Raw genomic sequence first — 16425 nt, 5'->3', positions numbered from 1 at the left:
GCTAACACGAAACTTCTTCGGGAAACTAAACGGGGGAATAATATTCACGTCGTACATATTATCCTCTATCCTCGCAACTGTTTGTAAATTTTATTAGCGTTACGGTCGTAAATCTTTGAGCGCTTCGGCTCGAGAAAAGTGTTTACTTTTATGACTGCAACCAAGGCGCGCGCATGCCTTGCTGCCGGGTGAAAAGCGTTGAAATAATAGCGCAGAGAAACCTTAGATAGATTTATGATATAAAGAGATACTACTATTCTCGAACGGTTAAATGCATCGATTTCAATTCGAATTGGTCTCGGTTGCGCGTTTATTCGGCACAACGCGCGAGCCGTGGATTTACACCGAACGCTGACCTACTTCCGTAAACCAAAATCAAGGTCCCGCGCGAGTTCATTGAAAGAGAGGGCGGCGCGTGCCCAAAATTTCCAACTAAAATTTCCTCTCTCTCTCTCTCTCTCTTTTATTTTTTTATCTTTTCGTATCACGATAAACGAATTTCATCCGATGAAAAATAATTCAAAACGTCGTAGTCGATAATTTATTCGAATCAATTCGCAGATTATATAGTTTTAATATAAAATAAATCGGGTCGTAGGAGAGCGTGCCGAGAGAAATTGTCGGGAATAAATTGGTATGGCATCGAGAGGAAAAATAAAAAAAAAAAAGAAATGATATTTCTTTCTCTCTACCCAGTTGTCGAGTAGGAACAGGCGATAACAACGAAACTACCTTCGGCAAACTTTCTTCCGAGCGAGCGGATCACACTACGGAGGCGAGATGCGCACTTTAATACATAACGCGCATCCCCAGGGCAAGACGCGACTTAGGATGAGAAAGAGAGAGAGAGAGAAGGAGGAGGGGGAGGGGGAGAAAGAAGAAGTAGTAGTGTAGTAGTAATAGAAGAAGAAGAAGAAGAAGAAGATAGAGAAGCAGCAGTGCTGTCGTCGTCGTTGTCCGTGAAGATGGTCGTAGGAGGGTAGTTGAGAGAGTTCGGAAGGTGGGAAAAAGTTGGATAAAAGTTGAAGGAGAAGTAAAGAAGTAGAAGAGAGAGAGGAAGGATATAGGAAGAAAGGAAAGGGAAGGAGGCACGTTAGTCGTGGCGGGTGGAGAATCGGAATGAAAGGAGGGATAGATTTGGCTAGAGGAGGGTAGAAGTGGGGGGAAGGAGTAGACGGAGACGGCGGTGTGCGTCGTCGTCGTCGTCGTCGTCGTCGTCGTCGTTTCTCTGCTGCCACCACCTTCGTTGTTCGTATATTCGTGTGTCGGTTGTAGTATTAGTATTAGAGTGGTGGTAGTGGTGGTGGTGGTGGTCTCGACGCCGGGAAAGTTTCGTCGAGGAGCGAGCGCGTGTAGCGAAGGAAGGAGAGAGAGCAAGAGGGATGAAACGAGAGTTTGGATCGAGTCAGGAGAGCGCGGCAGCGAGAGAGCGAAAGAGAGATGGTGATAGAGGAACGCGGTGCGGCGGAGGCAAGGTTTTCGTCTCCAGTTCCCGCTAAGCGGCCGACAGGAATGGAACGATCGGGCTTTCTACGGTTTGCAACGTACACGTGGCTTAGCGTGGAGTAGCGTGCGGGGTTTCGCCACGCGGGACGCTTCTACACGCGCTGCTACGAGCCGACTTTCAGAGTAGTAGTAGTAGTAGTAGTAGTTGGTGGTGGTAGTAGTGATGGTGGTGTTGGTGGTCCGTAGTAGTGGTTGCGCTGTAGATGTCGGTGGGGGTTGGTGGTGTAGTAGAGGTTGTGTGACCGACCGAGCGCACGACGGCCGGTAATGACGACCATCAAACGAGTAAAAGAAAGATAAAGAGAGAAAGAGAGAGGAAGATTGATAGATAGTGACATGGTTGGGAGGAAGAGAGAGGGAAAGAAAAGCAGCGAGCATGACTCGAGATCGAGAACAACGTGGAGGAGGAGGAGGAGGAGGAGATAGGTGGAAATGGTTCGCGCACGAGTTGACGCGTGTCACCACCGCGATGCACAAGTTCACGCGTGGCACTACGCGGTGACCGCGCGCGAGATGCTGCCCGTCGAACGCGAGGTCGACGAGCGCGTCGACTGTGACTCTCCTCTACCTCCTGCCACCGCCACCTCCACCTCCACCTCTACTTTCGAGCGCCTCCTCCTACTCTCGCCAATTCTCCTCTCTCTTTCTCGTGTTCTCTCTACCCCTAGTGAGATATTGATTTCCCTTAGCTGACTCCCACGAGAGCAGGCGGCAGGCGACCAGGTACCGCTACCTCCGCGACTAAATCGAAGATCTTAGAGAGATGAGAAAGAAACTAATCGCATAACATCGCGCATACGATCAGTTTATTGAGATCTATCGACGGCCCATCGTTTTATACTACGCTTCTACTATTTTTTTCTTTTCTACCCCCCTTTCTCGGTGCACTCCGTAGACGATTACGATACATCGACGGTTTTTACGGTGACCACGTGTCACCCGTGACCGCGCCACTTCTACTACAGTACTACTACTACTACTACCCTACTGCTACTACTATTACCACTACTACTTGGTATTTCATGTTTGCCGTCCTTCTCCCACGCGATCGAAAGATCATATCTCGAAGATGGGTTTTATAATACCCCGTACGGAATATAAATTTAACTGGTTTTTATCGCGATTTACAGGTTAATCGAAAAATCACCGGTTCGTTTATATATCGCGAATGATGTATCTACATTGTTGAAAAGTTTCAAACAAAAATGGAAGGGAGCATACGAACTTTCTTCTTTTTGTCTTTTTTTTTTTTTCCGATATCAACTTTTTTTTTCTTCGTTCGATAAACTAATTTCAATGGGCGAAAGAATGTATTCACGCGTTTTTCGTAGCTTTGGTACTTATCCTTTTTACGTAGTTCGTATCCCGCGCCTAGAATAAATATGACTTGTGAACATAACGTTTTAACGTGTGTATGCACGTAGCTACGTCGAAGAATTATTTGATTTCCTCCGGAAGAGCAACAGCATATTCTCTGGAACTTTTGCTTTTCTCAAATATACACGTGTATACGTGTGTTGGCGCACATAAATATCCAAGAACGATCCGAATCCCGTACGCATCCCCGAGAAAGTTTTGCGAAGTCCGCCACCATGTTGGTTCCTGCGCGTTGCTCGTCGCCAAAGTCCTCGGCGACTTGAAACTTTTTTATTTACCGCGTTTGTATGCGTAGGTACACACAGAGACGCGGACAAAAGAGAAAGTGGGGGTAAACCCTTCTTCCATCCCCTCCAATTTCTTTCTCTCTCCCTTTCTCTTTGGCCCTTGCTCTCTTTCCCTCTCTCTCTCTCTTTCTTTCTCTCTCTCTCTCTCTGGAAAGTCGAGATAGCGTATAAGTATCTGTCATCCCTACCACCACCACCACCGGCTTGCTACACGGACTCGTGCCGCCTGCCGCTTTCGAGCAAAGTTTTCGCGAGATCCTGGAAACTGCGGGAGATGCTACGGGCGTAGAGGGAGTACGCTCGAAGGAGGGTAGAAGGAAGGAACGTTTGCTGGTAGTCTGTGTACTCATACTCACGGGGTTCTCTTTTCAGCGGATTCTAACCTACTAACGAGTTTACTCCGTCGGTAACGCCGGCACGCGTGCCGCCTATGTAAACGTGTCGTCGTGTAGTCACCAGTCACACGCACATTGGGGGATGAGTGTGGTTGTTGCACGCCGCGCGAAAAATCATACTCGTGATATGACTCGCGATCGTATCGATCGTAATACGAACGATAAGAAACCCGAGCTTATGTGATAAACGATTTTAAACGCGAACCTCGTCGGCTCTTTTTAAGAGCTCGTTAACAACATTATCGAGGTATGAATGAACAAAGTGTTTTTTTAATCTTTATGTTTTTCATTTACATTCTCTTATCTACTCCTCTACATTTTTATTTTTATCAATGAAGCTCCTCGGGGCTCGTTTTTCTCGTTACGAAGAGGATTTAAGCGAGCGAAAATGCGATGTAGCGTGGGAGAAATACCTGGAGTTAAGCCCCCGTCGACAGTCATCGTGTACGATTAAATCGGTGCCGGATACTATTGTGTAAATACAACCGATGTAATTACAATGACGCGATGTTTTTAAAGTCTTCCTTTTAATAACGAGAGATGATATTCTCTCTTATTTCGTTTCTTCGAATACACTTTTATGCAATGTTTTATCACGTTGATAAATTCGATTAAAGATTCAAAAGAAATATATATTTTCGACTAATCTGTCTTATAGGAAGGATATTATTAATCTCAATTTATCGTAATACGTTAAAATCTCGTAGCGATTGTAATTTATATTTAATTAAATCAATGCTGGTGCTCGTGCGAGAGCATCTTATGTCAGAGCGATGCGGGTCAGCTGATCGCCTAGCGGATAGGCTATATAACTTTGCTTGTTGTGAGAGAGTATCAACGCTTTTGATTATCGGGATTCCACAGCGCGCAGGCTCAATGCGAGATTAATCCTCTGTGCGCGAACTCCTTCCATTAAGCAACTTACCAATACACTGTTCATTCGTTGTACGTTCGAAACTTTCGTGCGCCGACGAAAAGTTTTCTGCTTATGTAGTCGGACGGGATGATCAAAAAACAATCATCGAGTAGTAATCTTTAGGATTGTTGATTATGACGCATACTGCAATCTGAAAAATACTAACCAGTTGAAAGTTTTTTTTCAGAATATTTAAATTCGTCATTATGCATTACGGGCCAGGATAATCGGTTCTTGTTAACGACGTTAAGTAAACATTTTTTCTTTTAAAACAAAAAAAGAGAAAAAAAAGAAGAAGAAGAAAAAAGCGCCTGGTAAACTGAAAAGCTATTCTTTGCGAATATTCTTAATTGGATACAATTTTGCTCGTTTACGTTTTAATAACTTTACAAGATAAGAAGTATCAATGTTATCCAAGCAGCAGAAACCTGGAAGTTTCGCTTAAAGTCTCGCGAGGGAGCCTGGAAGGAATAGGAGTTTCTCGTTTGAAAGTTCCTTTCGTTGGAAGTTATTCCAGTCGTTCGAATTCGTACGCGTTTCTTATAGAAATATCACGGGGGTGTATCTGTCACGGTATTCTTTCACGGAACAGTGGAAAATTTACAATGTATTATTGTATCCTTCGTTTAACACCACTCGGAATTGGAGTCTCGGTGCGCGTAGCAAACGCGAGTATGAGCGTAAACGAGAGTAGGAGAGAAAGAGAGAGAGGGAGAGAGAGAGCCTAATTAGGCCGTCATCGTCCTGGTTGCGCGTTGTAATTCTGCGTTGCCGGCATTGTGCTTCGAATTCTGCCAAGTGGCTGTTAGCAAGAGGCTTTTGGAATTCTTCGAAGCGTGGTCCAAGGCCTTTCAACCTCAATTCCACGCGCGTGCGTCTCGTACCCGTTGACGTCGTCATCTTCGTCAGAGAAAGAGAAACACAGAGAAAGAAAAAAAAGAGAGAAAGAGAGGGAGAGAGTTGTTGTCCTCGAAGTCCTCGCTGAAGTCAACGACAAAGTCCAAATCGTGGCTCATTGTTTTCTCGTTGCATCTCATAAGAACTCGTTAGATGAGAGTTAATCTTCTCCTCCTGGAAGGTTCCAGCATCCGTACCCGCACCCGCACCTTCTGTCGTTTCCTGGTTTCGCGCGAAAATCCAACGTGCCGAGAGGAAAAAAAGCGCGGAGAGAAAGGGTTGCAGGAAAACGTGCGTCGACCTCGGCGTATAACGCGCGCGCACACTTTTGTGCTTTTCTTTCAGAAGCCCTTTTTTCCTCTTTCTTTCTCCCTTTCTCCAGTTCTCCTTTTAACTTTTCTTTTATTTATTTCTTTTTTTTTTGTTTTGTTTTTGTTTTGTTTTTGTTTCTCTCTCTCTTTTCTTTTCCTTTCTTTTCTTTTCTTTTCCATCCCTTTTTCTTTTTTTCTTCTTTCATTACTGCACAGAGAGAGGCTTGTAAAAAATATGTCGCGAGACGTATCCATAATAAAATCCAAGCGCGACGTAGAAAAGAAGCTTGTTAAGTGCATCTAAACCTTGTCTTTATTCACAAGCTCAAATGTTAAAAAACTACAAAGCTGTTTCCGTGACACGGGCCCCCGTGTCTTTCTTGTCTAATTCAATAGGGTTGGTTTTTAACCCTCTCGTTTCTATATGTAATTCCTATTGTACCGACTTTATTCCCGTGTTATTCGTGTGTGTTTACGAAAACGCACACGATTCAAAATGTATGAATATACTTGTTGGCTCGAGTTTAACCGACGATTCTCCGTTGCTCTTTATCACCAGAAAATGCTCTTTCTCTCGCGTATTCATTTTACAGGCAGATTTTACCGAGTCTTCTTATGAGAACGATAAGTGTGCAGATAGGTCGCGTAACTTGCCTGATTATACGACGTCTATAACTGCAGATGGACGCTATTTTTTTTTTTTTCATTTCTACCTTTTTCTTCTCTCTCTCTTTGTTTTTTTCTTTCTATTCAGTTATAATATATTTATACATACGTGAGTGAATTTATTTATTAATTCACGTTAAAATCGAAACGATAGATCGAACAACATTAAAAATAAGATAATTATTTCTCATTATCTTCTTATTCTTCATTCTTTAGTTTAGGCAAGTTGCCTGTTTCGTAACGACGTTTTTCTGCCTATTGCACTGTTAAATTGTCGCACCATCGTTTTCGTGGGCGCCCCGTACTACTGCGGCCAATCGGTGATTTATCCCGTGCAATTCTGACGATTCTTCTGTTGTCCATTCTGCTAATAGGCAGAGTGTCGGTTCTATGAGCCGCAAATTTTTTTTTTTTACGTTGGGTAGGGAGCTAACCTGATCCAACAACCTTCCTTCTTTTCCCGGGCTTAGGACCGGCAACATGATCGCTGATCTCGATCCGCCCAGCGATCATTCAGGCGGAGTTATATATTATTTAATATATATATTATTATGTATATATATTAATAATAATATTATAATATTTATTATTATAATATTATTATAATTATTATTTATTATAATATTATTATAATATTATAATATTATTATAATATTATAATATTAATTATAATATTAAATTATATAAAATATATTATATATAATATAATAAATTATATAAAATATATTATATAATTATATAAATTTAATTATAATATTAAATTATTATTTATTATAATATTATTATTAATATTATAAAATATATAATAAATAATAAATGTATATATATTAATAATATATTATATATTATTCTCATTATATATTATTTAATTAGATATAATTATATTTTGGATGTTTCAACCAATGGAATAACGTTTTCTCATCGGGCACTCGATGAGAACGTGCTATGAATTTTGATAGCTCCGCCTCTGATCCAAAGTTGTGAAATGGGATCTTGTCGTTCCCGTGTATTTGGAACAATTTAGGTTCGTTCATTTATCGTTTATGGGGTTTTATAAATCACTTGTATTCTAATGAAGATAGATAAATGTTTATTTAATTAACAGTTATATTTCGTTAATGATTTTTCTAAGTATAAATGAGTCTTTCACATCTGTACACTTGTACTCATATATTTATATACATAATTCTCTCGTTTTCTAGGTTACGTGAGAAAAATCTTCAATTTTTGTTAGATATAATAGGAAGAATAGATAGAAATTTTGCGAACGTCTACAATTTATAGAAATATTCGTTTCGCAAATTTTACATGAGATTTTTTAAAGCTGATTGATTTTATTCGTCGAACGTTAATGCGATTTTGGTATATTATTTTGGTCTGCGTAAGATAAGAATCAAATAGACAAGATTTTTATTTCTTTTATATTTTTTTTTTACAAAAGAATCTTATTTGATATCAGTGAATAAACGAGAAATCTTAAATCCGGATGATGTTTCGCTAAATAATAATATCCGTCAATTCGCGTAAAACACGTAACAAAATAGAAAATGGTATTTTGTACAATCGATGCATTTCTTTACGAAATTCAACTTTAGCGAATTGACTTTCGCGTATCTGTTAAACGTCGTTCCGAAGTTTGCCTGTTGAGAGAGAAACTTTGACAACGCAACTTCTCGCACGTGTAGTACGCGACTGATTCACGAGAAATCGAGAGACTTTCTTTTCACAGTGTAAACTAGAAAACAAACAGGATGCCCCTTATCTTAGAAAACGTCTTCGTGAACTCATGTGTATTCGATATGTTCCTTCTATCTAAAATGCTCGTCTATTTACGTAGAATTCAGTGTGTGTGCGTATGTATGTATATATGTGTGTATGTGTGTGTGTGTGGGTGGGTGTGTGAGAGAGAAAGAAAAGAAGAGAAGATTCGTTCGATAGAGATGCGATTTTCTTTTCTCGCTCAGTAGAATTTTTCATAAGTTTTTCGATTTGCCCCCTCTTCCTTTTCGTTTTCTATGTTTCTATCGTTATATCTAACCCTGTTTCTCTTTCTATCTATCTCTATCTCTATCTCTCTCTCTCTCTTTTGCTCCGGTTACACGATTTTAGGATACGAATCGATCTTGGAATACGCGCAAGAAGGCTCGATTCGAATCTGGAACGGTGAATTTTTATTTGGTCGAGTTGCTAAGACCGAACCACCGATTTACAGAACGATGCAAATTTCAAAAAGATTCGTTTCTTTTTGTTCGTTTGTTTGTTTGTTTGTTTGTTTGTTTCTTGTCATTAGAAATTTTCTTCACCAGAAGATACTTGACATCATCGGAACGAGCAAATGGGGATAAGATATCTCAAATTTTCGTATCAGAATGATAGTAGTAGTCTTGTTGACTATTGACGAAAAAGTGATCTTCGAAGAACAATGAAAACAAGTCGAACAATTACTATAAAACTTGCGAATATTGGTATAGCAAAGTAAAGTAAAGTAAAGTAAAGTAAAATAAAATAAATCGTGTAATACTAGTACCGCAAAACTAGTTGAAAAAAATATTGTCAAGCTATCGCACGTTGAATCGGGACTTGAAAATTGATCGACCGAGAGATCCTTCTTGCCTCTTTATCATGCTACTGATAGAGAGAGAGAGAGAGAGAAGGGGGAGAGAAAATAGTTGGCAAAAGGAAGGAAAAGAGAAATATCAGAAAGATAAAAAGTAATCTCGATTTGATGCATTCGTTCGTTTCGATTTGCACACTTTACGGTCACGCTATGGTGCCGAGAGGGGGGGGGGAGTGGGGTACATAGGATTAATAGAATATCGATTGAATAAATCGTAACGCGACGGATTGGAAGCTTATTCATCGTTCGTGCGCGTAAACAATAAATAGATTTAAATTAATTAATGAACAAACATAACTTTTGTTAATAATATTAACTATATAACTATATAATATTATATTATATATTATATATATATATATATATATATAGTTTTTTTTTAATTATATATTATATATAGTTATATATAATATATAATAAATATAAATATATAGTATATATTAAATATTAAATATATAGTATATATTATATTAACTATATAATATTATTATAGTTAATAATAATATTAACTATAACGTCGTTGTATCAATAAAAATATTATGGAAAGACATGTATGTATGTATGTATGTATGTATGTATACGCATAAATATATGTATACCTGTTACATGTGTGTACATATGCATTTCCGTTATTGGGAAATATTTTATCAATGTATCGATTGCATACTTAAGTAAAGTCGTTATATCTTCAACATTACGCCGCATTACTTTTCGATATCGAGGCTATCGTATTTCTTAGAAGCGGATACGTTAAACCTCTTAGGAAATCTATATAAATTATGTTCGAAAGCTTATACAGAGATACGAAATAGTTTATTCGATATCACGGATGTAAAGAGTCGGGGGTAAATTCGTGTAATCGTAATTTTCGTTTTGGGGCGGTGAGAGGAGGGTAGGAGGGTGGGAGGGAGAGAGGGAGGGTTTGTTTTTTTTCTTCTCTTTGTTTATCGACGCAAGAGTATCGAATACGAGTTCACCCCTTTAAGAAACTTTTTTTTCCCGATCAGTTCGGCAATTTGATTGTTTCTTTTCTTTTCTTTTCTTTACGCACAAATCATTTTTCTTCTCTCTCTCTCTTTTTCTTTATTTTTCCATCAGAATCGAAGTATCGACATCATCCCACCCTCCCCCACCCCATCGCGCGACTGCTCGCGAACGAACGAACGAACGAACGAGCGAGCGAAAAAGTTTACGTCGTAAACTCCGGGGTTTTAAGGGTGGAATTATAGTTCGGTAGCGCTCTGCACCGTGCAGCGCAGTTGTTACCACGACGGAGCGTTTTAAAAGTTGCTCCGGGAGTCTTCGTATAGGTGAAAGACGAGAAGAAGGGTGAGAGAAGGGTGAGAAGGAGGGTGGGCGAGGGTGCTAGGAGTTTGTGGAAGCAGCAAGTCTACGTGGAGGGTGGGCTTGGAAGGAGGTAAAAGCGCGGTTAAGTTGCCAAGAAACTTTGGTAAAACTGAAAAGTTAATTTCGTCGTGTTAAATTACTCGAGCGCCCGGGCATTAAACTTGCAAAAGTTGCCCGGATGACTGAAATACGTACTGTTCGCCTTCTTCTTCTTCTTCTTTCTTCTTTCTTCTTCTTCTCTTTTATCTCCATCTACGTTCTTTTTCGTCTTTCCACTTTAAAGTCTTCGAAAGTTGCTAAGATTTGATCACTGATCCGACGAGCAAATATGTAGCTTAGGATTAATAGTTTCTTTATTTCCTCTTCCAAAGTTAATTATCGGAAATATTACGTATAAGTATATCGAAGTTTCGAGATGATATTTTCATGATTAATATCCTCCGAAAGAATGGGACAACGTGGGATCGTTTTTTTGGTTTTTTGGTTTTTGTTTGTTTTTTTTTTTACTTTTTTTCTCGACATCATCGCTGGACCATAATGCTCAACGTTCAAATCGATTTCTCCATTCGCTCGTAGGTCGTGTTCCATTTCTATTTCGGTTATCGTTCTGGATGAATTTATATCATAAATAGGCTAAAAAGAATTACATAATAACCTGTTATTGTATCACAATGAGTACTTTTATATCTAACGGTAGACCGAGTTATAGATTCGCTTGATTGTTAGTGGTCTTCTTACTTAAAGTAAATTCTTGGTATTGTGTATTATATATTCTTTTTATCTATATATATTTTTTATATATATTTTATATATTATTGTATATATTTTATTATTTATTTTTTTATATATTTATTTTAGATGTTTATTTAATCATTTTACGAAACAAAAAATATATTTCGTTAGATACGAAAATTACATAAAAATGTGTAATACGTGAGTAACTTTTCGATTTAATATTAAAACATGCAAAGTAATATCAAAGTGTTGAAATTCGTAATATGTTTCTTTTTTTTTATATTCGAATGAAACTCGAAGAACGAAAAGTTTTATTATTCTCTTAGAATGAAATTCATTGTTAATAGAAAGTACATACATTTTTTTTTTTGGTTGTAATGAATTTAATGAAATACCGAATGAATCTTTGAGTTTGATTTTTGGAGTGGATAGAAGAGAACGTAATCGAAATGGTTCGCTTCGATTTGATCTCATGAAAATGTTATACATTTAGAATGGGACTAGCCGTCTGATTAAAACCCAACTGCATACACTGTGCGACAAGTCGAGTGCTTTGAGTTAATTGCCATCAATTTCGTACGTAATACATTTCAAATAATTGTCCTTCTTTTTCTTTTTTTTTTTTTTAAACAAACAAGTGAATTAATTTAACATCGACGTTAAACGTAAGGATATTGAATGATTAGATCGTAATACGTAAAAACGTTTCGAAATATTCGATCTCTGATTTTCGTATCTACCCATATATTAAAACTTTCATTTGCCGTATAACCAAATTATTCAAACTTTCGTTTGCCGAACGTACTGAATTATTAAAGTAATCATTGGGCAAAAGGATTAATATATTAAACGGGGTGAGATAAATTAACGTTTTATTTTTCATCGTTAAAGTTTGTTAATAAAATGGTCGTACGAGTCTCCGATTAAAATGAAACAACATTTCAAATTCATCACAGGTATTATACGTATTACTATTTGTGTGCGTATGTATGTGTGTGTGTATTTGTTTCTTTTTTTTATTATTATCAGGAACGTTCCATTTGAAATTGTTCGTGGAATTACTCGGTCCACGAATCTGTCGGTAAGGTCACGGTCGTAATCTCGTCAGGTTGGTGTTGAATACACAGATATATAAACAGAGTAGCATCATACACATGTATACACTAGCGTAGATGGAATGGACATGCGCGTAGAACAATATGCACGTGTCGAGACGTATGTGTTGTACGATTTGGCGCGTGCGTAAACATGAAGGGAGAGGAGAGAAACTTTTGCGACTGTTTCGACGAGGTGAGTTACCTCGAGGATGTTCGCGGATGTTGGGCGCGCGAGTTCACCTTTTCCCTTTTCCCCTACCCCTACTCCCACCCTCATCCTTTTTTCTTCCCTTCTCTATCATTTTCTCATATACATATTACTCGTAACATCATTTGTAAAGGAACCAATCTTCGCAGACAATGTATAATACTTTTCGTTAAATTTTCATTTGTTTTATATACCTTGAATCTTTATTAGTTAAAACGAAATTAAATTGTTTTACGTATGGGGATTATTGGATATTTTTAGATCGATGATGATCGTATTTTGGTATTGATATTTTTTTGAAGTGGTATATGAAATATTTGTTTATCATTGATATCGATGGTGGTTTTATTTTTTGATGTTATTATTATATTATTTTTTTTTATATATTTTATATTTATTTTATATTATTAATTATTTACATGTTATTTATATTATTTTATATTATATTATTTTTATTATATTTTATATTATATTATATTATATTTTTATATTTTATATTATATTATATTATATTTTTATATTTTATATTATAATTTTATATTATATTATATTATTTTTATTATATTTTATATTGTATTATATTAATTTATATTATTTATTATTATATATGTTATTTTATATTATATTAATTTATATTTTTATATTTTATATTATAATTTTATATTATATTTATATATTATATATATATTTTTAAATTATATTTATTGAAATTATATTCAACGTTTAATTTTTGAATTGTTGATTGTATTTAGGGTAAAAATATTGAAAATTATTAAATTCTACAATCTTTAGTAATAAATTTGAAGAATAGTACACCCAGTATATCGAGGGTTTGTTCGTCCGTCGTAGACGTAGAGGTAGACGTATATGTATGTATAGGTGTGTATAGGTGTGTATATATAGGTATATATATATGTATTTAGGTCCTGGTGGCGCGCGCCACGCTACATCTCGCTCTCGCTTCGCTCAGTCGTCCTTGTCTCGGAAAACTTTCCAGTGATGAGCTTTGTTGGTCGTTTCCCCAGCAGGACGGAAAAGTTAAATGCGAAAGTTTCAACCGATATCCAATGCTGCGATGTGCTTTTCCCCTCTTACGAAAAGCCCGTTCATGCATGTGTGACATCCGAATTAAGATTTATCACTTTTGTTTATTCTCAACTTTATTTCTAGAGTTTAATTATTGTTCAAATAGATTTTCAAATTAATATTTATGCAAAAAAAAAACGTTGTTTATTTTCATTTGTAAAAATAATAAAGGAAATATAATTTTGTATATAAATATAATATATATACGTATATAAGTGGCTGAAATAGAAACAAAAGGGATGCGAGTGACATTTGTTCACAAAAATTTCGTATCATTTTAAAAGTTTAATTTGTAATTGCGCGTTTGTTTCAAATTAAAAAAAACAAAAAAAAGAAACTGTTACTTGTATCACTTTTCCTTTTCATACCACTCGTATAAGTATAATCGTTTTATTTATAGGATGGCGTCGAAGAAGATTAGAAAGAACCATTCGATACAACATCTTCTCGAATTGCCATCCAGTAGAGAAACTAAACAACCATCGCAATTTTCACCTAAACAACCGACTCGGTCATTGCCGATTTCTACTCCTCGTCAGGTGCCAATCACCGTCTTGCATCCGACACCGAAAAAGGTAAGCCGAGTTAAATATAAAATGAATATAAACGATAAATTATCAATTTCAAAGCGTCGAATGATAAGATTGAAATATAATTATCTGCCGAGAGATTGTAGATGGATAAAAATAGTTGCGTAAAATGGGAAGGAGAACTATCGATCTCTCTCTCTCTCTCTCTCTCTCTCTCTTTCTATCTTTTTCCTTATATGCTTTTAAAAGTTTCGACTTACCTTGGATTTTCTGTATTTGATTTGTTTTTTTTTTCTTTTTCGTTTCTTTATGGAACTTCTTCTTTGTGGCAAATTTATTTGCGCGACTATATTCGCGAATTAAATAGTGTAATCGTTCTTTGATAAAAGTTTACCTATAAAAAATTGTTAAAAGACGTAAAAAAGATAGGTTTGCTGGGGGGGAACGTAAAGCGAAACGATTGTAACGACAAACTGCTGACGTTTTACTTTGTCAGACTCGTTCCTTTTTTTCTCTCTCTCTCTCTCTTTTTTTTTCTTTTTTTTTTTATCGATCATTCAGCACGTGGGATATTGTTATTACTCGTATAAATGTCTACGTAAGGCAAACTCAGTGACGAGCAACGAAGCAGATAATTTTCAGGCTTTATCACCAACGCATTCATAGTTTAGCACATTCGTTGTTAATGACTCTTTTCATCTGTTTCAATTCGTTTCAGGATGCAATCCATATCGATTTTCGTAGAAAATAAAATATACTATTTTGTATATACATGTATTACAATTTATTATATTATCCAGGAAGAATTTTAAAAATTTGTTTTTCTTCGTGAATTATTTTCCATAGCTTTTTCACATAATTCTATGAGTGATTAGGCCCCTTTGAATAACGAAGGGAGGATATATAGACGATTCGTCGAAGATTCTATCCCCGTTACAGCCAAATAACGATTTTTAAAGTTTCTCCAGAAGTTCTGATTCGTTTCAACCCTCTTGGGAGTTGTCGGGAAAGTTCAGACGAGATAATTGGGGGTGGAATGGAACTTCTATTCATACGATATTTTATCTATTCTCCGTAAGAATCTCACGGCGCTGCTATAAGTAAAAATGTCTTCGATACGAGCATCGAAGGAAGATCGTCGAAAACGTTTGCTGAAAGTAGAAATCTTTCTTACCTACGTTCAATAATTTTTCTTCGATAAGTAAAGACAAATAATTACGATTGATAATATTAAGATAATATTTTTAGATATTGAATAATTTCTTGTTTTTAATGATAAATCATAATTCAATATCTCGTGCAATTATTTATAATTATCCTTTTATGTAGTCACTTACCGACACGAATGTCGGTATTAGAACTTATCACTCGATGGTAATATATTCAAACACGAGCAAGAGACTCTCTGTCGATAAAGTAGAGATACATTTTTATCGACTAAGGACGAGTACAAAAAAAATCGATTAATTTTTATTATACTATTGATATATACTGTCTTTTATACTCTTCATTTATATTATATTTGTCAAAATAACGAACGATTTAAACAAAATATCATTTATTTAAAATGTTATTATAAATTTATTGTAAATTATATAATAAATCTCTTTTGTTCTCGTATACTTATATATATGAAATACAAAAGATATATCGAAAATGAAATGATGAGAAACTAACGAGGAATGACGTCGTCTCGTACAAAAGATCTTTTATGAAAATGGTGACGCGTACTTTACAGGGATATAATTTGCCATTGAAATCTTGTGAATGGAGCTTCTCTAGGAGAGAAGCGCCTTAAGCATACACCGGGCAGGTCTGAATTTATGATAATTGCATAAATCAGAGCTTTCCTCCACAATAATCATAATCTATTAGGATAGTTATGCGAAGTTAGCTATTTAGCCAACGGCGAATAGGGAGAAGGGGGCTAAGGGATTCCGCGACGTTTTGAATAAGACAAATTCTATATACCGTGAAATCAAAGTTAGTCAAACTATCATGCGCTTTTTCTTTACGAGATGGTAATCGATGCCCATAAACTATTACTCGATATAGTTTATAATTTATCCGTGTAAAAAATAAAAAAATAAATTAAAAGACATAATTCAATTGGAATTTCTTTTCTTTTGTTGTTTTTTTCTTCACTCTTTTGAAAAAGTTTACATAAGACTAATATCTATTCGTTAAAAGTTTTAATCTTTGATACTAATTTGTTCTACAAAGATAAAATTAGTAGATAAAAGTCTACGTTAAAAAGAGAATGTATAAAATCAATAAAGCCAACTGCTGGCTATGGAGTTTAAAGGGTTGACTTCAGAGGGTGCTGCACGTATATCCTAGGGCTCGTACTAATTCTTCTTCTTCTTTTTCTTCTTCTTTTTCTTTTATTCCTTTTATCCAAAATATTTGTACTTAATAAATTTTATCTCACGCTATATTATCATAGTAAA

General features: G+C 36.1%; 1 protein-coding gene across 4 annotated transcripts in view; it reads left to right on the top strand.

Moving 5' to 3' along the window:
• The first annotated feature begins 3542 nt into the window (after nucleotides 1-3542).
• Nucleotides 3543-16425, top strand: part of LOC122522498 — a 261578-nt gene continuing 248695 nt past the window's right edge. For all 4 annotated transcript variants that reach the window (XM_043643703.1, XM_043643694.1, XM_043643685.1 and 1 more), the window contains exons 1-2: nucleotides 3543-3812; nucleotides 13846-14020. In XM_043643703.1, coding sequence (XP_043499638.1) covers nucleotides 13847-14020 — 174 coding nt within the window. In that variant the 5' untranslated portion in view covers nucleotides 3543-3812; nucleotide 13846. The remainder of the gene's footprint in view (nucleotides 3813-13845; nucleotides 14021-16425) is intronic.

Source organism: Polistes fuscatus, unplaced genomic scaffold, assembly GCF_010416935.1.
Source record: "Polistes fuscatus isolate 324 unplaced genomic scaffold, CU_Pfus_HIC Scaffold1, whole genome shotgun sequence".
NCBI classification, from domain to species: domain Eukaryota; kingdom Metazoa; phylum Arthropoda; class Insecta; order Hymenoptera; family Vespidae; genus Polistes; species Polistes fuscatus.
The sequence above is the reverse complement of the archived record's forward strand: the minus strand, read 5'-3'. Positions and strand labels throughout refer to the sequence as shown.